The 22,307-nt window shown below is 42.8% G+C and overlaps 1 protein-coding gene and 2 pseudogenes across 1 annotated transcript; all 3 read right to left on the reverse strand.

Annotated features, from left to right (window-relative positions):
• Positions 1–505: 505 nt before the first annotated feature.
• LOC136535126 (alcohol dehydrogenase-like 7) lies at positions 506–11,337 on the reverse strand. The gene is made up of 10 exons (XM_066527443.1): positions 11,236–11,337; positions 10,976–11,112; positions 10,819–10,865; positions 2,445–2,770; positions 2,283–2,365; positions 1,877–1,952; positions 1,711–1,775; positions 1,328–1,423; positions 1,080–1,241; positions 506–958 (listed from the first exon to the last, which is right to left on the reverse strand). Exons 1-10 carry the CDS (start codon positions 11,270–11,272, stop codon positions 842–844), a joined length of 1,146 nt encoding a protein of 381 aa, XP_066383540.1. The 5' UTR covers positions 11,273–11,337; the 3' UTR covers positions 506–841.
• LOC136535127 (protein trichome birefringence-like) lies at positions 7,002–8,839 on the reverse strand (annotated as a pseudogene).
• A 4,156-nt stretch (positions 11,338–15,493) lies between the features above and the next one.
• LOC136535125 (alcohol dehydrogenase-like 5) lies at positions 15,494–17,079 on the reverse strand (annotated as a pseudogene).
• Between the last annotated feature and the right edge of the window lie 5,228 nt (positions 17,080–22,307).

The following is a 22,307-nucleotide window of genomic DNA, read 5'->3' on the forward strand; positions in this document are numbered from 1 at the left end:
TATGGTCAAGGTGTTTTTAGACTAAGGCTTTGGGTTTATCTCAAAGGGTCTAATAACATTGGTGATTGTATATCATGGTGTTTTTCCTTATTTTTTTCACTGGATTTTAAGGAGTTTTGTCTGGTATACCAGTCTTGCTTTGTTTTTTTCCACAGGATTTTCCAAAAATTCATAAAGATGCATAATAGATGAACAGTGAAGACTACAAGGAATTAATTGATCAAGGGGGAGTGTTAAGAATTATTATTTAGTGATCAATTAGGGACTAATCCAAGATGTGTCTTTTCAAACAACCCCCCCCCCCCTTCCCCTCTCTATTTCACACTTGTAACCGTCCACATAGACCTTGTATATATATGTACATACTGTTTATTAAAAATACAATAGAGAATCATTTGCAACTCTCGATTTTGTCTCGCTCTCTACTTTCAACACAAACTACACATTGAGAGACCACATTTCATTGTCAGTGTCACGTCTTGGAAACTGAGAGGCCTAACGAGTAGCTTTTTAGATGTTCTCTTTTCTCCAAGTCAGCTAGCTACGCTAGATAACTATCGGGAACGGCTTTAGAGAGTATGTAGGAAACAAGAAAAACGACTACGCTACACTATTTCGACTATAGAGCCGCAACTTCTGAAAGTAGTAAAAATTAAAATGTGGGAACGTTAATCAGGTTTAGTTTGACATGTGAACGCGTAAAGAAAAAGAAGGGAAAGCTCGAATGCACAGTATGGAGAACATTTCTTTTGGCAGCTGCTAAACCAATTATTTCCACTGAAATGAGGTGCAAGCATCACAGCGCAGCTTCAGGTTCGGATGCGAAACTCTAGTTGTTGCATCACTTGTCCATCCATATGGTGCACCTGACACTCTTCCCTTGGAGCAGCAGGTCAAAAGCTTCATTGATGTCCTTGAGGCCGACTTCATGGGTTATGAACTTGTCAAGCTCCAACTCCTAGACAGAGGTAAATCCAAGAAGATTATTGCTGCAACAAAATGCCAGGAGTCCATGCATACAAAGCCAAGACTGGAACTATAATGGCGACACTATGCTCTCGGTATGTCTGAAGCTGTACCTTGTTCAGGTACTTGGCGACGAGAATGGGAATGTCCTGCTTAGGCTTCACCCCTCCGAACGTGGACCCGACGACAGACTTCCCGTGGAGGATCTCATGAGAAGAGATGGAGAGAGGGGCACCGTGCATTTCCACTCCAAGAATGATCGTCTTGCCCCACCCCTGCACGAAAGAAACAGAAACAGGTAGGGCATTCAGAACTCAAGATCGTTTCTCGATTAGCGGCGTGGCGCCATGAGTGTGCATACGTCTCGGGAGCTCCGAAATGCGTCGTTCATTAGCGCCGCCAATCCAATGCACTCGAAGCAGTAGTCCGCGCCACCGTCGGTCATCTCGATGATCGCCTGTTAACAATCAAAACAGGGACACTTGCCAATGTGATGTTTTAGCGTATAGGGATACCCGTAAATCTAGACTTAAACATATTTGACTTCTCGAAAAACGACAAACACACTTTTTTTTTGAGACAGAGTGAAAATATAATCTCTGCAACCGCGTCATTAAGATAATGCGTGTTTTTCTAATGTAGCCCTAAAAATGCATTCCCACGGGGAGTTCGAACTCTGGCTACTAGGTGCTACTAAAAAAATTGTCATCCAAATGGCAAGAAGCCAAGAGCACGAATGATCACCTGGTGGACAGGTTTCTCACCAAGTTCTTTGGGATTGATGAATTGTGTCACGCCGAACTTCTTTCCTGCAGGAAGAGGCAGCGGACGAAATGCGTCAGGACTTTTCATTTCAGAATGGCTTGAAGTTCAGAACAATTTCAATCAAGGTATAAGCAAAAGTGCTTGCCAAGTTCATATTTCTCAGGGTTTATATCCACGCCGATTATCTTTGACGCCCCACAAATCCTGGCTCCTTCAGCAACCTGCATGTCAAAATTTCAAACATTAAGCATTGGAGTGCCCAGAAAACTAAATTAACTTAGTAGAAGACGAAAGCTACAATTACGGAGTGAAGAAACTCTTTTTTTTTTGGTATGTATACAAAAATAAGTATTCTGTCATCAAGGAGGATATATATATATACTACGAGTTCTGCTCAACTAAATACTTCTCTTTTTGAAACGACAGCTGAATACTAGACACAGGTTAAAATCTCAGTAAAGTGTTGGTGTCAAACTCTGAATTTCTGAGACTGTACATATTGGTAGTAAATAAATGAACAAAAATGTGGCGCTCTGAATGTGTTACTTAACCGCCAATCCTACAGCGCCGAGGCCAAAGATAGCGACCGCAGATCCAGGCTCAACTTTCGCCTGCTTCCATGCGGCTCCGACCCCTGCGATTTTCTTGGGTCAGAGTTAAATCACCAACGATTCCCCACAGCAATAAGCAAACGTGTCATCTGCGGCACCAACCCGTAGAGGCGCCGCAGCTGAGCAGGCAGGCGAGTGCCGGCGGCATGGCGGGGTTGACCTTGACGACTTGGTTCACGTCCACCACGGTGTACTCGGTGAAGCTGGACACGCCCAGGAAGTGGTGGAGCGGGCGCCCCTGGCCGTCGCTGAACCGGGTGGTGCCGTCGCGCGGCATCCCCGGGCGCACCGCGAACCGGTACTTGGAGCACATGTTGCTCCGCGTCGATCTGCAGTCCACGCACTCGCTGCACTGCCCCAAGAACGTCGGCACCACCGCATCGCCCGCGGCGAACTCCTCCGCGTGCTCGCCGACGCTCTCCACAACCCTGCACAGGAGGCATGCCCCGTGAGCTCGTCTCAGCTTGTGACCAGGTTTCGATTAGCAGGCTCCTGATGGCAAGCGGCCTAGCGGCTATATTTAGTACCGTATGTCTAGCACCAGGACGTCTGGCGCGCCGCGCGCGTCCGAACCTCGCCCGCTCAGCCCAGCCGCGCCCGCCTTGGGCCCCGCCCCACGCGCGGACGAGCGCACCCCCTCTAACGCAGCACCCCGTCCGTCCGGCCCCCAACGCCCTAGTCCGCAAGCCTTTAGGCACGCCGCGCGCCCCCAGCTCGTCCCGCAGCTCACCGCGTCCGTCTTCGCATGCACCACACGTGCAACGAGCAACACGCCACAGCGCCCCTGACCACAGCACCCTCGTCCGCCGGCCCCCAGCGACCACATTCGCTAGCCCCCGGCGAGCCGCGCACCCCTGTCCGCCAGCCCCCGGCTCGTCCCCGGCCAAACAATATAAAACAGGAACAACTTGCTATAACATAAGACTATTGCAACATTTGTGTAAAGCATATGAAACATTTAGATCAGAACGATTGCAACATATGTCTAGAAAACAGGTGAAATATTTTAAACAAATGCTTGCAATATGCCTCTAATACAGTTACAACATATGCAATATGTGCAATAAAACGCTCGAATAAAATCCAAATCAGAACGATTGCAACATACGTCTACAAACATGCGTAACATTTTGAACAAATGATTGCAACATGCCTTTGAAACACTTGCAACATATTTAACATGTGCAACATCCCCCGATCTACTTTTGCAACATCAAGATGAAAACAATTGCAACATACTTCTGAAACGTCTGAAACACTTGAAACATGCATTTGCAACATATGTATCCTCCCTGTTGTGGTGTCTTCAGTCGACCGCGGGAGACGATGTCTCGGCCGGCGATGACCTTCTCCCGGTGGTGTTGCGGTGGTGGTAGTGGTGCACGCCGTGGTCGCGACGGTTGACTGCGGATTGGGCGCGCGACAGTGGATGGTCGCGACGAGCGGCCGCGCGGAGGCTTAGTGGGGGCACGTGGAGGCCGAGTGGATGGCCGGACGGAGACAGAGTGGATGGCCGCGCGGAGGCGGAGTGGGGCGTGCAGAGGCCGTGTGGATGGCCGGCCGGAGACAGAGTGATGGCCGCGCGGAGGCGGAGTAGGCACGGGGCGGCGCTGTGCGGAGCAGGATGGGTGCGCGCACACGGGGGATGCAGGGTGAGCGACCGGGGGCACGCGGTGGTGGCGTGAAGCGGTCGGGCGCACGCAGCGTGGGAGGGGATGGCCGCGGCAGCCAGCGGAGTGGACCGAGCAGGATTTTTTTAGTCGCGCGGGGTGGGATGGGGGAGTAGGATGAGCAGTCGAGTGGATGATTACGGCGGTCAGCGGAGTGAGTCGCGCCGCATGCGGATACGGACGAACACCCAGCGGAGTGAGTCGCGCCGCATGCGGATACGGACGAACACCCTAATACAAGCATTATCGTATTTGGTTCCACCTCCTAGTTTAGTCCCTGTCACATCAGATGTTTGGATATTAATCTACAATATTAAAAATAGACTAATTATAAAACTAATTGCACAGATTGAGACTAATTTACGAGACGAATCTATTAAGCCTAATTAGTCCATGATTTAACAATGGGTGTTATAGTAATCATGTGCTAAAATGATGGATTAATAGGCTTAATAGATTCATCTCGTAAATTATTCTTCATCTGTGTAATTAGTTTTATAATTAGCTCATATTTAGTTCTCCTAATTAGTATCCTAACATGCGATGCGACAGTAACTAAACTTTGTCTCTGGATCAAACACTCCATAGTTACCAAATATAGCCGCTAGGCCTTTAGCTCTGTCAGGAACCCATCAATTCCTTTACTGCCATGGATTTCTGAAGTTCCAAATAAATTTGGTGGTGGCATGCCATTTGCTTTGAACATATTGTTCGTTGAAGTTCCTAACATATTTGAGGGGTAATTTTTTTTTATAATGCAGAGGAGTTGACTCGGATAAAGAATAAAGGATTATTTTGAATTATTTTTTATATTGGCATATGTGGGTAATTGAAAAGCAAAGTTTGGTTTACTTTGCATTATCTTTGAGAATGGTATTTGGTAGATCTGGAAAATTTATAAGCAAATTCAGGGGTTACTTTAAATTATCCTTTATAATGGTAGAGGTGGATAATTTAGATGTAGATTTAGAAGGTTATTTTATGTATTTTCATAGTGACAGGCCGACAGATGTGGATTATTTAGCAAATTTGAAGGTTACTGTATGCATTTTTATAATGGTAGAGGTATGTAATTTTTTAGAAAACTCAACAGAATATATATTGTGATTAGAATATACTAAATTGAATCCTAGATATATATTTATAATTTTTATTAGAATTTTTTGAATTTATAGTTGTTCATATAGTGTATTTCATGAGTAATACTCCCTCCGTTCCTTAATATAAGCCATATAGTTTTTAGCACCAATATTAACGCACGGCTTGGGGAAGAATGTGAGACCGAGGAAAAAAAGAAAAATCAGGCCATTTTCTCTCTCCCAATTAGATTGCTTCCTAAATCTAAGGGATTGGTTGGGGCATGTGCTATGTACGGTGGGAAGGTTTCCAAACTAATCGGCATGGAAGCTGATACGTACCTATATTTTGGAATTTTCTTTAGAAATCTATATGACTTATATTAAGGAACGGAGGGAGTATGATACTCTATTAGACATTTCTAATTAATAATTTTAAGATTTTTTTGCAATTAAGAACCACTAATGTAACTATAAAAAGTCAACTTGTATGACAACAACCCATCTCTCGCCGGAACATTGATTAGCTAAAGCTAAGTCAACTGTCGGATCTATGAAGAATTCAAACTAGAATAAGTGGCCTGGCCGCCTAATCTTCATTCAAAATTGAGGACGTCAGCTTAAATAGCATTAGTGTGTACATTAGGTGGAATGTAGTGTGTTCTTTTCTGAGCTGCTAACCAACAACATTTGCTACTTATTCCCTTTTCGCAGGTAAATATTTTTTGTGGAGGCGAGATCACCCCATTTCCATTAAGCAAACAGAAATACAAGTATATTTATAGATTTAGAAAGTTATAGGGAGCGAACGAGCCCAAAGCACGAAATCAGGACATTATTATGTACTTAGTTCAAACCTTAGCTTAAACTATATAAGTTTTTAATCTTTTTTTGTGGTCCCATTAATCTGTATTTTCATTTTGGCTTTCAAATTTGGATCTTATTAGTTGTAATTTTTTTACCAATCCAAGTGTTAAAGTTCAGACTCTTGTGCTCATTATGTCTTTTATTTAAAATTTTCCTTTAAATTTTATTAAGAAAGTGGATTCTAGGTCCTAGACATACTCCATTCTTATTTATTACAATAACATAAACAATTATTTTATCCTGCACCATGGTGCACAAGATGTTGAATTTCCTCGATTATATGTAGTAGTATTATCTATACAAATTAGTAATTAGAATTTAGCAACCAATATTAACATGTTACAAGGTTACAAATGTATAAATTTATCTAAAGTAGCGACTTATAAAACATATTGTCATGGAGTATTAAAATAGTTTATAGTAATTTTTTAGTGTTATTGGTACGTGGTTTTTTAAAAGGAACATTTTCTACGCCGATAAATAAAGAACTAAAATAAATGTATATCATACTTTTTGCATGTGAATCGGTCTAAATGGCACATACCATTTATGCTTACTTTAATTGATAGTTATATAAGCATGTAATTTAGAAATGCTTATTTGATGGACATTTTGTTTTATGGTTATTGAATAATTTTCCATAATAATGATACTGACATATAGATTTGAGGGGTATTTTATTTTCATTTTATAACGCAGAGGAGGTTAATTTGGATTAAAAAAAGAGTTATTTTAAACTGTACTTTATAATGGCACATGTAGGTAATTGAAAAGTAAATTTTAGGATTACCTTGCATTGTCTTTCATAATGGTAGATGTGAAAAATTTAGACGCAAATTTAGGGTTTATTTTAAATTATTTAGATGTAGATTTAGAAGATTGTTTTAGGGGCTCTTGCGTTTGTACCCTTGTTTTGTATCGAAATTGTGATTTTGCCCCTATTTTTTTGACTTTGTGAATTTACCCCTACTGTGCCATTCATGAAGCACCAGTTTGCCCCTGCTCCGTCATCCACCCCTAACGGTGTTAAACTTTGTACAAAAGACATGAATGCCCATGCGATTTTGCCCCTTGTTTTTATGCTTAATTGTGATTTTGCCCCTGTCTGGCCGAGGCTCGGTTCCTCGGTCTCATGCCGACCTTACTTTCATCACCGTGTTGACTATTATCCTAGAAAACAACAGATCATATATAGGCACACAGCAAAAAAACAGTAGTTGCCTTTATTGTTGGCGCATTTGATGCTGCCTGATCAAAAGTTGAGCATAAACTAGTTCATTCCAGGAATCTGGTACTCCAGGAAGGCACCAGTGGCTGCAGTCCTGATATCTTTCCGGCGATCTCCTCTCCTCATCAGTAAGGTTCTGCTTGCGGTAGATGGAAGGGTGTGCATCCTTTCTGTAGTCAGTCATTCTCGTTATGTTCAAATAAACAACAGGAGTTTTCATCTTGTGGATCACATCTTCCAGAATGCTCATCTTTGGTGGGTAGGTTGAAAGGTACTGTTCATTGGTTATTGGTTCGCTCTCCTTGTCACAGCTACTGCCTGAATTCCATTGGCCGCCACTGCATAGTGGAGATGCACAGCAAAATATTTGTTCAGTTGACCAAGATCAAATATATCATGTGGTAATTTGCAATATAAAAGGTGATGCACACTTAAAATGAGATGCTGAGTAGCCTCTGAATAACACAGCAGTTTTTCTGGGGTTAACATTGGCATCAATCCACTTGGACCAGGTGAGAAGGGCTTTATGAAAGGCATCCATGACATTTAGCTCATTATACACATGGTTACCTTCCTGATAGTAGTCCTTCCTGTGGCACATTAAATCTGTCATCAGTGTTTAAGCAATAATGAAGTGGAGATTCTTGTTCAACCAAAGAACAAGGTGAGTTACCCAAGAGCAGTTTTCTCATGTGTCCACCAATGCCCAGTATTGAAAATGAGAAAGTCTGCATCCTTGTACTTCAATGATGATTGCTTGACCAGATCAAGCCTGAGAGTTTCCTTTTTCTTTCCACTGCTCACTTGCATCTCCCATTCCTGGACTAGGAATGGGGAGCGGAAGAACTCCACGCTGCAGTTATAATCCTGAATGACACGAGTGGAAAAGAAAATTAGGCAACAATACTAAATAGTTAAATCAACAAACATGTGCATAGTGTAGAATCTGAACTTCAAAGACTATAATACCGTGAACAGGAAAGAGTATGAGCCTTCGGTCTTAAACTCACGCCTGCCAGATGCCTCGAAAACCTTCCTCTTGGGCCGAATGGTTCTCTGATGAACCAGCACTGCCCTGAGCAGCATCTCCCTTCAGATTATTCACTGTATCAGTGCTCCCGCTGGGAGCAACTTGGCTCTGGGTCTGTTCCTGATTCTTCACAGGGGGAGACGCTACAACTGTGTTGTTGTTCCTGGGAGATCCAACATCTTTCTGAACTCGAACTCTCACTGGTCACAGCCATTGTATCTTTACTCTTCCCCAAACTAGAACTCTCACTGGTCACAGCCACTTCCACTCCCTGCCAGATTATTAGAAGATCCAGTGCTCAAATCTACCTTCCCCAAGCTGCCACTCCCCGCAGAACTATTGGTGGAAACATCACTTCCAACTTTGGCCTCAGCTCTGACAGTGCTGCCATGTCCGGCAGCAGCATTGCTCAGGGTTCCGCTTCCACTTCCCGACTGCTTATTAGACCCATCGACGCTATTGTCGCCGACCTCCGCGGCGGCTCCATGTACGGGTGAACTACTGGCCGGGGATCCACTGCCGCCTCCCGTGGAAACGCCTCCGTGGCTTCGTTTATTCAGATCCACCGCGTCGTGAGCGGAGGCGGAGCCGCCGGTCGGGGCTGCGGCACGGGAGTTGGGCGGGGGTCACGGGGATGCGAAGCGGCGTGCGGAGACGGGAGATGCCACAGGTACGGCTCAACCTCTGGGCTCCTCCTCATGGGCGCCGTCCGAACGCGACGCCTCCACCTTCTTCCTCTGCTTCTGCGGTCTGGGCGGTGGCGGCGCGGCGGTGGCGGGTGCGGCGCCGTCAGCGGGGCAGCAGGAGGCGGGCACGGGAGCCTGCGTGGGGAGGAGGAGCGGAGGAAGGAGGGGAGGAGGCGGCGCGGAGACCCGCTGCCAGGCGCCGCTGGGAGCCGCGGCCGGGCACCGGAGCCGCCCGCTCCGCCCGCCCCTGCAGCCACGAAGCCGGGCGCCTGGAGGAAGAAGATGACCCGCGGCCGGGCGCCGTCGGGACCTGCGGGCGGACGCCGCCGGTGAGCCGCGGCAGGGCGCCGCCGCCCGACGCGCGCACGCCGACCCGCGGGCGGGCGCCGCGGCCTCCCCGCGCCTAGAGGAAGGCCGCGCCCGCACCTTGGAGCCGCGACCCGGAGGCAGCCCAGCGCCCTGGAAGCAGCCCCTCCTGTGCCCGAACCTGGAGTCGTGGCCTTTGTTTGGGATGAGGAGATAAGGATAAGGGCACTACGGTCATTTGGCCTTTGTATTTCAAATTTAGAATTTTTTTAATTCGTTTAATCCATGTCCTTCTGACGGACGTCAAAAGCAGGGGCAAACGGACCCTTCAGTTCAAAATAACAGGGGTAAAAACACAAAGTTGAAAAAGAAAGGGTAAAATCACAATTAGCTTACTGGACAGGGGTAAGAACACCATTTTCCCATTGTTTTATGTATATTTCATAATGACAAATTTGGATTATTCAGGTACAAATTTATAAGTTACTTTATGTGTTTTTTATAATGGGAGAGGTATGTATTTTTTTTAGAAAACAGAATAAATACAATGGTTATTATTGACGATATGATTAAAGATATTAAATTAAATGCTACATGTCTATGATTTTTGGTGGAATTTCTAGGACTTCTATTTGTTTGTAGTGTATCTTATGAGGATTAATACGAGCCTCCATTTGACACCTCTAATTACCTATATTAAAAAATTTCTGCAAATAAGAATAATTAATGTAACTATAGATAAACTCAAAGTTGTATGTCAACAGCCCATCTCTCGCGCGCCGGAACATTGATTAGCTAAAGCTAAGTCAACTATGGAATTTCTGAAGACTTCAAACTAGAATTGGTACCTTGGCCGCCTAATCTTCATTCAAAATTGAGATATCGACACGAACCAGAAGAGGACGTCAGCTTCAATAGCATTAGTGTTTATATTAGGTGGAATGTAGTGTATTTTTTCAGTAGCTGCTAACCAAACAGCATTTGCTACTTATTCCCTTTTCTGCAGATAATATAAAATACCCTACTGATTAAAATTATAAAAAAACATATCAGCTTGTAAAACAGCTCATTTATAAAACTTGGCTTATTTGGGTTTTAGTTGTGCAGTCTATTCTGAGTTAACTTTAACGATAGTATCTCACTCTAGTCACTACAGTACCCAACGTCACCGTGCTACTTGCTATTCGTCAGAATTCGCCGAAGCGTGAGCGGTAATAACACAAATGTCATTTGCTGGTTATGCTAGTTTATCGGAACCTTTTGACAATCGCATCATGTCCACTTTCTACAGGTGAATTGGTGAGCAGCAGTATACATCAAAGTTCAATTTCCATGCTATCTTTTCTTTTATGAAGCGTCAGCTACAAAGACAACCACGAAAGACGACACAGATCATGCACTTCAACGTCAAACATCACTCTAGCCTTCAAGTTTTGCTAAAATCGACAGCCTCGATGGGAACGCAAAGACACGGCATATTATATACACGCCGTAGCCGCACGTGCAGTTTTTTTTTTTTTTTTTTTTTTTTGTCAACGAATGCTGTTGAAATTGAGTGAGCAATAGAAAGAAGAAAAAAATGTGCGGGAAGGAACTGTGTAGCGAGCACTCACCCGAAGGCTTCGTGGCCAAATATTCTGGGGAAAATGCCTGGGAAATCCTGCAAAGTTCACACAAACAGACGAAGTATACGACACTGTACGCCACGGCGATGAGGGCCACAACAAGGCCGAAGGCCGGCGATTGCAGGAACGGACATGGAAGCCAAACCTTCATGCGCCAGAACGTGACGTCGCTGTGGCAGAGCGACGTGCAGATGATCCTGATCCTGACCTCGTGCGACTTGGGCGGGTCCACGACGATCTCCTCGATGGCCAGCGGCTCGCCGGCGGCCCTGCACACGGCCGCTGCGCGTCGCCGGAAAGGGAAGCCGGTTAGCTTGGACTAATATGGCCGATGGGACGGGAGAAAGACGAGCCAGGCAGCGAAATCGAAACTATGCTGCAGAGCTCAAGAATCCAGCTGCGTACCTTTGCATCGGATGGGTTTGGGACCATGGTTCTCCATCGAAGATGCAAAAGACTCGCCGGTGGTGCCCACTGCCAAGTAAGATGCGTTCGAAGGGGACTCAAGAGCGCACGGTGGCTGCGAGAGAGCCCAGAGCAGGCGTCGAGATAGATATAGGTGCTCTTTAGTTACACTTCATTTTACAAAAAAATTCAAGATTCCTCGTCACATTAAATCTTTGACGCATGCATGAAGCATTAAATATAAATAAAAAATAAAATTAATTATATAGTTTAGACGAAATTCACGAGACGAATCTTTTAGGCCTAATTAGACTATGATTGGACACTAATTATCAAATAACAACAAAAGTGCTACAGTACCGTTTCCCAAAAATTTCCGCGAACTAAACAAGGCCATATTATATATATATAATGCCCTGAGCTTTGTCCTCTACAGTTTAGACGTCTAATCTCCTGTTTTTATCTTTTTTTTCTTCTTCCTTTACAGCGTTGTTGTCCGCTCCGCGATTTGGCGTCGTGGGGAAGATGCTCTCGCCTTGCCGTCGCTGACTCTCTGAAACTTTTCTTTTTAGAATTTTATTTATAGTCAGTTCTTGTCCATCTCATTTACTGCAAAGTACCTTCAACCTAAAAAGGATGGAGCTCAAATTCTGCCTTTATTCATACTATCTATGGTTTCAAAAAAATCATATAAAAAATAGTATCACTTATATGACACTAAATGCGTACCATAAAAATATAATGACACCTATTTGGCATCATAAATATTGATATCTGTTTTAAAAATTTAGTCAAATTTAGAAGAGTTTGGCTCAATACTATACTAAAATTATATTCTTTTTGGGCATGAGATTATCTATCTATTTATCTTATACAATAGAGTCACAATAAACTAATCCCTCCATTCCAAATTATAAGTCGGTTTGACTTTTTTTTTGTACATCCATTTTTCTATGCATTTAAATATAATGTATGTCTAGATACATAGCAAATTCTATATACCAAAAAGACAAAATGACTTATAATTTGGAATGAACGGAGTACTATATATATTGCTTGAGAGAGTATGGGAATTAAGAAGTCCATCTCACAAAGATTGATACTTTACATTCAAAAAATGCCCCGCAAAGAATGCCATTTTACCTTGTGGACCATACAAAGGGGAGCATGTCCTAAATTAAATCCTACATGCTCCTTGCAATTGTATGGCGCCAACCACATGTCACCTAAATGGATGCAGTAATTAATCTGGCATCGCTCTTGGAAATGACAACTAAAGCTAACAAATAGGGGTACTCATAGCCATTTCATCTCTACTATAAATAAACATAATAAGGGGCTCTACTGTAAATAGGCTTTATGCTGAGTTTGATGAGAAAGATGAGAGAGAAAAGAAATGGTATGTAAATTCATAGCCGGCTGATGTACAAGCTCCAAAAAAAACTGTGAGAGAAAAAAGTAAGCCATATATTAATGATGAAGTATGATCTACTAGCTAACTAATATATGGGTTGGCTCCCATATTGGCAAGTTATTGGTGCGTTCCCTGTTCTAACTCTTTCGGAAGACAGTAGAGCTCTCTCCAACCCCCATTTTGATGGGTTTATTTTGTAATTTGAGTGAGATCCTATGGATTGAGTCAAGAGATTTGGTGTGTGAAAGCACTTCTATACAATCCTAAGCCTTGAGCACTTGGTGGCTACGTCAAACAACTGATGGAACATTTTTTGTTACCATTGTAGATGATGCTTCCTAGACAACTAGAAGATACCTCGCTCGTTGCTGCGGGATTTTTAATAGCACACATGGAGTTATCTTCTTTTTCTTTTCTTTTGGTGTAACCAATAGTGAAAACTTGATCGGGCAAAACTTTTGTTTTGTAGAATCTTATATATTTATATATTGTGGACTCTCTAGAAAACTGGTTGAAGAAATATCATCTGTCTACAAAGCTTGTTCACATAGTACATTTTGTAAAAATATGCCAGATGAAATATTAGAACAAATGAAAAGGAGTGGAGATAAATAAAGGGGTACTACCTGATAGGATATTTGTGGCACAATAAATATGGAAATATGAGTAAGTTGTGCAGCCAAAACTTATTAACAGAGAGATCAAATCATTTTACAACGGGTTTAAAAAGAACTTCAAATAACCATTGATGTATTAGATTGGTACGTACTGCAGCATGCGGACAAACATATGGAAAGGAAAAAGGGGATGACAAGATCATGATGGTTGCTTAAAATCAAATGGTTGGGGTAACAATTATGACGTGGCACGTTGTGGTATGAGGTAGAATTTGTAGTGTGGTTTTGCTTTATAAAAGACAGATAGATTAGGCCTCTCTTGGTGAGCACCAGAGCTTGTGGAGTACGTACCATGGGATGTTTATGATGGCTGTGACCTTGTCTCGTCTCTCGAAGAAAAAAGATCAAGCTAGTAAAACGAGGAAAGTGGTTAAAAGAGACCCGGACTTAGTTTTACCATTGGGTTGCTTTGGGTTTCCTCAACGGAGCAATTTAGTGAGCCTAGACTCCGAGAAACAAAATTCTTGCGTCTCTATTTTGTTCTACGTTTAGTTTACATTTATATCTCGTGTTTGTGCTTTTATTTTGATCTACTTTGGTGTACATGTTTGTAAGTATAAGAGCTACAAAAAAAAACATCTACTCCCTCATTCCTAAAATAGTTGACGCTTCAGTTTGGACATGGAAATTTAGGCTTGTTTAGTTCCAAAAAGTTTTCTCAAAAAGTGCTACAGTAGCCATCACATCGAATCTTGCGATACGTGCATGGAGCATTAAATGTAGATGAAAAAAAACTAATTGCACAGTTTAGTTGGAAATCGCGAGACGAACGTTTTGAGCCTAATTAGTCCATAATTGAATACTAATTGTCAAATAAAAACGAAAGATTCCGCCCAACTAAACAAGGTCTTAGGAGAAATAAAAAGGTGTGGACGCGTGGTGCACATAAAACAATAATGGGGGAGATAGAGATGTATTGAAAAAAGTATGTATTGGAAGAAGAGAAAGGTACGTTAAGAAATAATAATGACAATTATTTTATAACAAAATTCGAATCCTACATCCTCAGCTATTTTTGGATACAGGAAGTACATAAGAACGTCTCCAAGTTTGGTTTTGGTTGGAATTAGATAGGGATCATTTACATTTTGTAAAATATGCCAGGTAAAATGAGCCAAGCAAGTTTTTACTAACTCTTTGTTTAAATTGTAGAAATAACCTATTAAACCATTTCTCAGTCTCGACTTAATAACCTAATTAACCGAGTAGGCTATGAAAGCACACGCTAACACTATCCATGTATTCCAACAGCATCTATTCATTTGACTCCAAGGTAGGCACTAGATATATCATGATTTTATAGATAAACAAGCATCTCCAAGAGATTAACCAAAATGATTATCTAAATTTAGTGATTTAGTTATTCTCTAAAATGAATCTCGCTTAAAAAAACTAGACTACTCCAACAGACTATCTAAATTGAGACGCATGAGGTAGGCTATCCAAAAGTAGAGAGCGAATGAGGTAGGATAGAGAGCTAGTAAATTTAGAGAGCCATTTACAGAGTTTGTTGGAGATGTTTTTTTCTTTAATAATAGCCAAATTTATCTTTAAAAAACTACTAGGCTTATCTGCGCCCAACCAGCTTGATCATACTTTAAGAGGTTGTTCGTTGGTTAGTTTCTGGGCTGATAAGACCGACTGATGCTGGTTTGGTGTAAGAGAAAAATATTATTGGCTCGCTGATAAGCTCTGACCGAAACCAGCGAGCGAGCAAGCTGTAAATGGGCCGTAGTTGCGTCGCCGGCAGGCCTGGATTAGGATTGGCCTGGACCGGAAAACCAAGGAGCTTCACTCGCAAGCAGTGTGTGTCTCTCTCACGCGGTTATGCCAGCTGAATGTCGGCTTGGGAGTTGGGAGCTTGCCTCTCTTTTTTTTTTTTTGGTATAATTCTGAACGTTGCTGTTCATAGGATGTTCGAATGAGCGATACAGCAGCTGTTCCATATATTGATGTCGATAAATGAGCGACAAATACATTGTGATTAATCAATTCAGACAACGAAACGAAACTAATACACCATACATCGGCTTTCAGGAACAGATAGTCCTGGTCGTCGCTAACACCAGTTTTCAGCGACGCATCGCATCGCCAAGCTGAAACACGGCAAATTTATTGAGAGCCAGTGAGCCACAGGTTTGGTCCGGCGCTGCGCCCCGCTTGCCCATCACTTGTCCTTGTCCATCCAGATGATGCAGCGAAGACATTTCCCCTGCAGGAGCAGGTCGAAGGCCGTGTTGATCTCCTGCAGTCCAAGCTCATGCGTGACCAGCGCGTCCAGCTGCAGCTCCTCGTCCATGCATTTCTTGGCGAGGATGGGGATGTCGGTCTTGGGCTTGATCCCGCCGAAGAGCGACCCCATGACGCACCTGCCGAACAGCAGCTCCAGCGACGGCAGGCACACCTGGTCGCTGTCCCTTCCCAGTCCCAGCACGACCGTCTTGCCCTTTCCCTGCGGACACCCTTTTTTTTTGCAACTGTTAATTCCTCCTCCTTGCACGGAGCTGGCTTCGGTTCACAAATCACAAGTTGACAACGAAACGAACCATCTTGGTGCATCTGAAGGCGTCGGTCATCACCGACGGCACGCCGATGCACTCGAAGCTGTAGTCGACGCCGCCGCCGGTCATCTCAACGATCACCTGCAGTTGAACACAGAACGTGAGCAGGTGATGGACTTGCTGCCTTGAGATAAGACTGGGACTGCGATGGCTTCATGATCGTTACCTCTATGACGGAACGGTTGTCTAGTTGCGATGGATTGACGAAGTCTGTCACGCCAAACGATCTCCCTGCGATAAGAGTCAAGAGTGGAGTGGACAATTTTACTTCACTTCATTCAGTTTTGAGATACAGAACAAGCTAGCAGCTGGCACTCGATAATGCATGGTGCGGTGCGGTGCTCTGCTCTGCCACAAAATGGAAAAGGATATTGATCCATCGACTTGCCTACTTCCTCCTTGTCAGGGTTGAGATCAACACCGATAATCTTGGATGCTCCACATATTTTCGCGCCTTGGACCACCTGACAACCCAAAGTGTGACCGTCACAAGTTACAGCTCCTGCTGCCGATCTACTATCAGCTAGTGGCCAAGTACACACTTGTGCAGTATATGTATATGTATGATTAACAAGAATAAACAAGATACGGGCAGGACACGGGCTTACGGCCAAACCGACAGATCCAAGCCCAAAGACAGCAACAGCCGAGCCCAGCTCCACCTTGGCCGTCCTCCACGCTGCTCCTACCCCTGAATTATTGAACGTTCTTTCTGTCACTCAGTATAGTAGATCGAATCGAACACCAGCAAAGCTAGTGGCGACTAGCTACGACGGCGCTGCGCTCACCGGTGCCGGCGCCGCAGCTGAGGAGGCAGGCGCCGCAAATGAAAAGGTGACATCTGTGTGGCAGAGTGAGGTGCAGGTGACCCTGATGCGGATCTCGTGCGCTTTGGGCGGATCGACGACGATGTCCATGTCCTCGATGGTGAGCGGCTCGCCGGCGGCTCTGCATACCGCCGCTGCGTGTTCGATGCACGCCACGCCCTGAGCGAGGTGACATCAAAGGTTAGAGGTTAACAGCAACATCGCACTCACATCCATGGCGAGTAGAAAAAGCAACATCGCACTCACATCCATGGCGAACTGGGATGATGGGACTCCGAGGCTGGCGGCTGAAGAGATCGATCTCGAACGCAAAAAGGGGGCCAGAGGCACACAGCTGAAGTGCCGGAGTCTCACGAGTGTCCAGTACTGAGGATAGCGCGGCCAAGCGCCGTATACAGGCACTGTTCGCTTGTCGTACTTTTCACTTTGTCTTTTTTTTTTTTTTAACTGGAACATTATTTTTCTCTTATAATAAATAGCTATTTTAATTTGTTTTTTTAATAAAGCGACCGGGCCATAGGCCCCTTTTGGCACGATTCAGGCGGCTCGAACTCCCATCTGCATTCTACTGTAGCGTGACGGACTGACGGCTGTTACTTCTTTTTCAAAAACAAAAAACGGCTGCTAATTTGCCTTTGCACGGCGTCTCCAAGTATGGCAATAATAGGAATAGGAATCTTCATCGTCCCTGCCAGGTCTATCCATACTAGTGATCCTTAGTAAAGGCAGTGAAGGGTTGATGTCTGCATTAGTTGCATGATTGAGGGTGTGTTTAGTTCCTCCTAAATTCTCAATTTTGATACTATACAAAAAGAAGATTCCCCGTCACATCAAACTTGCGGTGCATGCATGGAGTACTAAATGTTGACGAAATCAAAAACTAATTGCACAGTTTGGTTGTACTTTGTGAGACGAACGTTTTGAGCCTAATTAGTCCATACCAAAATAATTGAACATTGAAGTGCTCGATCTCCACTTTCGTTTGGAACCGATCAACCTCGTGAGTACTTGAACATTGGATTTTTATAAGGGAGTTACTGGCGCCCGGACGTCCGACGCAGCTTCAAATATCGCACGCTCAGCTCGCACAGCCCGCGGCCGTGGGTGATGTCACCGCACCATCCTCCCCTCCCTGTTCGTGCACGACCGCACGAGTCCCGACCCACGGGCGCCAGTCACAACCCAACCACTAGCGCGGGGGCCGAGCATGGTCTACATGTCACATCTCTGGGTCCCAGTCACCTGTCCTGTCTCTGGATGCGTGCCGTGAATGCATCTGTTGGCCTCAGGCCCTTGCACGGTCACCCACGACGGCGCCTCAGCAGCTGCAAGCGGCTGCGGCAGGTGGATCCCATTGTTACATGTGCAACACTAGATCTACTTTTGCAACATCTAGATAAAACAATTACAACATACGTCCGAAATAGCTGAAACACTTGTAACGTACATCTGAAGCACTTTAAAACACCTAAAAATACTTGAACACGTGTGTGGCCATTGCAAAACATATGCAACATCCAGATGAAACACTTGCAGCATATTTATGAAACACCTGAAACACTTGAAACATACGCTTGTATATGCAACATCCAGATGAAGCGCTTGAAACATATGTTTGAAACACATGAAACATGCACTTGAAAATACGTGTATAGCCATTGCAACATGTGCAACACCCCGATCTACTTTTGCAATACCCCGATCTACTTTTGCAACATCGATATAAAATACTTGTAACATACCTCTAAAACACCAAAAACACTTGAAACATGCAGCTATGACATGCGCTTTCAGCGCAAAACATCGCTTTGCTGCTTCAATGAATGGAGGCTCGTCGGCGCGTGGAGGCCACCAGTGTGTTTGCCGGCGGCACGGAGCTCACCGGCAACGTAGAGCTGGGTAGCGGCGCACAGAGGGTGGGGTGGGGGGTGGCACGGGCGGTGGTGGCATGTAGGGCGGGTGGGCGGTGCGTGGAGGTCGCTTGTGTGCTCGCCTGTGTGCTCGCCGGTGGCGCGGACCTCGATGGCACAGAGGGCGGGTTGGGAGTCGCGATGGACGAAGCGGGGTGGGAGTCACGGGGTGCAGACTCGTCCATCCGTACGAATGCCTTCCATGGGAGGGAATAGAGGTTGGTGGGGATCAGCTGGGAGCAAAGCACGGCAGTAAGGAAGACATGTGGGTGGATGCAGCGGCGTAGAGAGCAAGCAGGGAAAGGAGGATAGGCAAGCGTCCGACAAGCAGGGACTGGGGATTTTTTTATTAACTTGGGATCGGGGAGTTAGCGGTGGATGAGGCGTCTGTCGGAAAGATAACCGTCCGGATGCCCTAATCCTAGTGTTTCCGTTTTTATAGAACTAAACCGAATGTCTTGGTCTAACCGAATGACCAACCCTATCAATAGTTCACGGCAACAAATGAACTACTTCAAAGAAAATATTTTATTGATACTTTTAAAAAAATAAATTATTAAAATTCTTTTCCTCAGGGAAAATAAAGAAACAACATCAGTTGTCCTACCGCCGCTGCATCTTGAAGGCATAAAACGATGAAGACGTCATTTGGAGGGTGAGGTGCAAATTCGTAGTACAAACAATAAAACCCGGATGGTCCAGTTTCCAACTATACACCCTTTGGTTTTCTCAAGGAAAACACAAAACAGACGAAACTCGGGCAGCACGATTATACAAAAGCGTCCATAGCCTATCCACAAACATAAAGATTATTTTTCTGTAACACAGTTTGAATATTTAAACATAGCTTGAATATTATTTTTCTAAAAAAATAATTTTGATATATTTTTTAAAAATATTTTAAACAACATTATTTTTGCCTATAAAGTACTATATCCATTCTAAATTATAAATCATTTTGGCTTTTCTAAGTATATAGCTTTGTTATATCTAGATATACGCTATGTTTAGATTTATAGCAAAAGCTTTGTATTAAAAAATAACTTATAATTTAGAATGGAGAAAATATTTGCAGCTCCCATAACCACTCGTAGTTGACATAGCATGTATAGGACGGGTGACAATTGCACGATATAGGTTAAAGTCGTCATTGAAATCACATAAGGGCTTGTCTGGCTGTACTCCAATCCATCCAATTTCACATAAGGATTTGTTTGGCTACACTCCAATCCACCTCATTCCACATTAGTCACAAGGGTTTAATTTTCCACCTCAAACCCTCACAACCTATGTGGGTTGACATGGATCGGAGTGCGGCCAAACAAGTCCTAAGCAAACCGGGTTTCTTGTGGTGGAACATGTCTATTGGATTCTAAGTCCTCAACTTGACAATGATACTCGTATTTTTCTAAATTTATTTCAAGATTTAACGTGTTTGTGCTTTCGGTGGTAGGTGATCTGTCTGGTTGGCAACGATAAAGCATTATGATGACATCGTAAATCTTGAGATCTGTTGACTTAATATTAGTTTTTCGGAGATGCTCGAATATGACATATATGCATATATTTATAAGGGTGAATGTACGTACGTGTCGGTATTGGGGTTTAGAAAAAAAAAAACCTATGACCTAAAAAGGATGGTTTAAAAGACCAGCATGTAGTATTGCGATTAAAAGAGGAAACTCTTGGCCTCAAAAGCCTTTTTCCTTTAGCTTTCGTTCAGATCAAAGCTTGGGCCATATCTTGTGCACGACGAGTGTGCATGGCTGCTGTGTGAGTGCGCGGATGCTGCCCAATTATTGACCTCTTCTACTTGTCTTCTGACCGTGAGCTAGGCTGCCGATATGCTTCTGCATGCCAAATCTTGGTGGGCTGGATTCTATCGTGTCCTAATTGATTGTTGGAAAAAGCTCATATTACCTCTTCAAATTTCGTGAAACTCCGTTCTTACCTAAACTCCAAAATCAGACAAAACACCTCCCTCAACTTTTAAAACCGTTCATCTTACCTTCCTAGCCCGGTTACGAGCGGTTTTGAAGGCGGTTTTGTCTTTTTATTTATTTATTTCGGCTGAATCTTTGAAAAATCATAGTAAATCACAGAAAAATCATAAAATAGAAATCCAATTTTGTTGCACTCCACATGGGTAGATCTATATAGTGAACATACAGTATGATATGCTTTTCTGTTATTAAATGAAATAATTCATAGCCGCAGTTTCTATGGTCCAATTGTGGTAAAACTTTTATAATGGGCTAATTATTGTATGCTTAAACTATAGTAAAAAATTCATACTCATTCGATCATGTATAACTTAGTTATAAATTTTATTTAGGTTTATCCTTGTTAAATATAAATAAATCTATAACTAAGTTATACATGATCCAATGAGTATGAAAATTTTACTACGTTTCAATCATATAGTAATTAGCCCACCATAAAAAATTTATCATAATTGGACCATAATAACTGCAGCTACAAATGATTCCAATTAATTACAGAAAAATATAGATCTAAAGCCATAGCAAAAACTTTGTACTAAAGCATATTATATTATATGTTGACAGTGTAGATCTACTCATATGGAGTCCAACAAAATTAGTTTTTCCATTTTTTAATTTGTATATGATTTACTATGATTTTTTCAAAGATTCAGTCAAAATAAAAAAAAAGAAAAAGACACAACCGCCTTCAAAACTGCTTATAACAAAGCTAGGGAGGTAAGATGAACGGTTTTAAAAGTTGAGTAAGGTGTTTTGCCCAGTTTTGGAGTTCAGAGAGAAAAAACAGACTTTCACGAAAATTGAGGGAAGTAATGTGAACTTTTTCCTTGATTGTTGGTTGGAGGAATGGCACTTTTTCAGCGAGGTGGTGGGCTAGCAACTGTAGACTAGTGGTATAATAAGGGAAAAGGTCCACATTACCTATTTCAATTTTTGCAAAAGTCCGCTTTTCCTTTCGGAACTCTAAAACCGAGCAAAATATCTTCCTCAACTTTTAAAACCATTCATCTTACCTCACTGGCCCTGTTATAAGCAGTTTTGAATGAGGTTTTATCTTTTTCTTTTTTATTTATTTTGGCTAAATATTTAAAAAATCATAGTAAATTACAAAAAAAATCATAAAATGAAAAATCCAAATTTGTTGGACTCCACATGAGTAGATCTACATAGTCAACATATAATATGATATGCTTTAGTACAAAGTTTTTGTTATGACTTTATATCTATGTTTTTCTGTAATTCATTAGAATAATTTATAGCTGTAATTATTATGGTCCAATTGTAATGAAATTTTTATGGTGGGCTAATTACTATATGATTGAACTGTAGTAAAAATTTCATACTTATTGGATCATGTATAGTTTAGTTATAGATTTATTTATATTTAACAAGCATAAACCTAAATAAAATCTATAACTAAGTTATACATGATCCAATGAGTATAAAATTTTTACTACAATTTAAGAATACAATAATTAGCCCACTATAAAAATTTCACCACAATTGGACCATAAAAACTACAGCTATGAATTATTCTATTTAATTACCGAAAAGCATAGGTCTAAAGCTACAACAAAAACTTTATACTAAAACATATAATATTATATGTTCACTGTATAGATCTACTCATATGGAGTCCAACAAAATTGGATTTTCTATTTTATGATTTACTATAATTTT

The sequence above is a fragment of the Miscanthus floridulus genome, unplaced genomic scaffold (genome assembly GCF_019320115.1).
Source record: "Miscanthus floridulus cultivar M001 unplaced genomic scaffold, ASM1932011v1 os_2556_1_2, whole genome shotgun sequence".
Lineage (NCBI taxonomy): Eukaryota > Viridiplantae > Streptophyta > Magnoliopsida > Poales > Poaceae > Miscanthus > Miscanthus floridulus.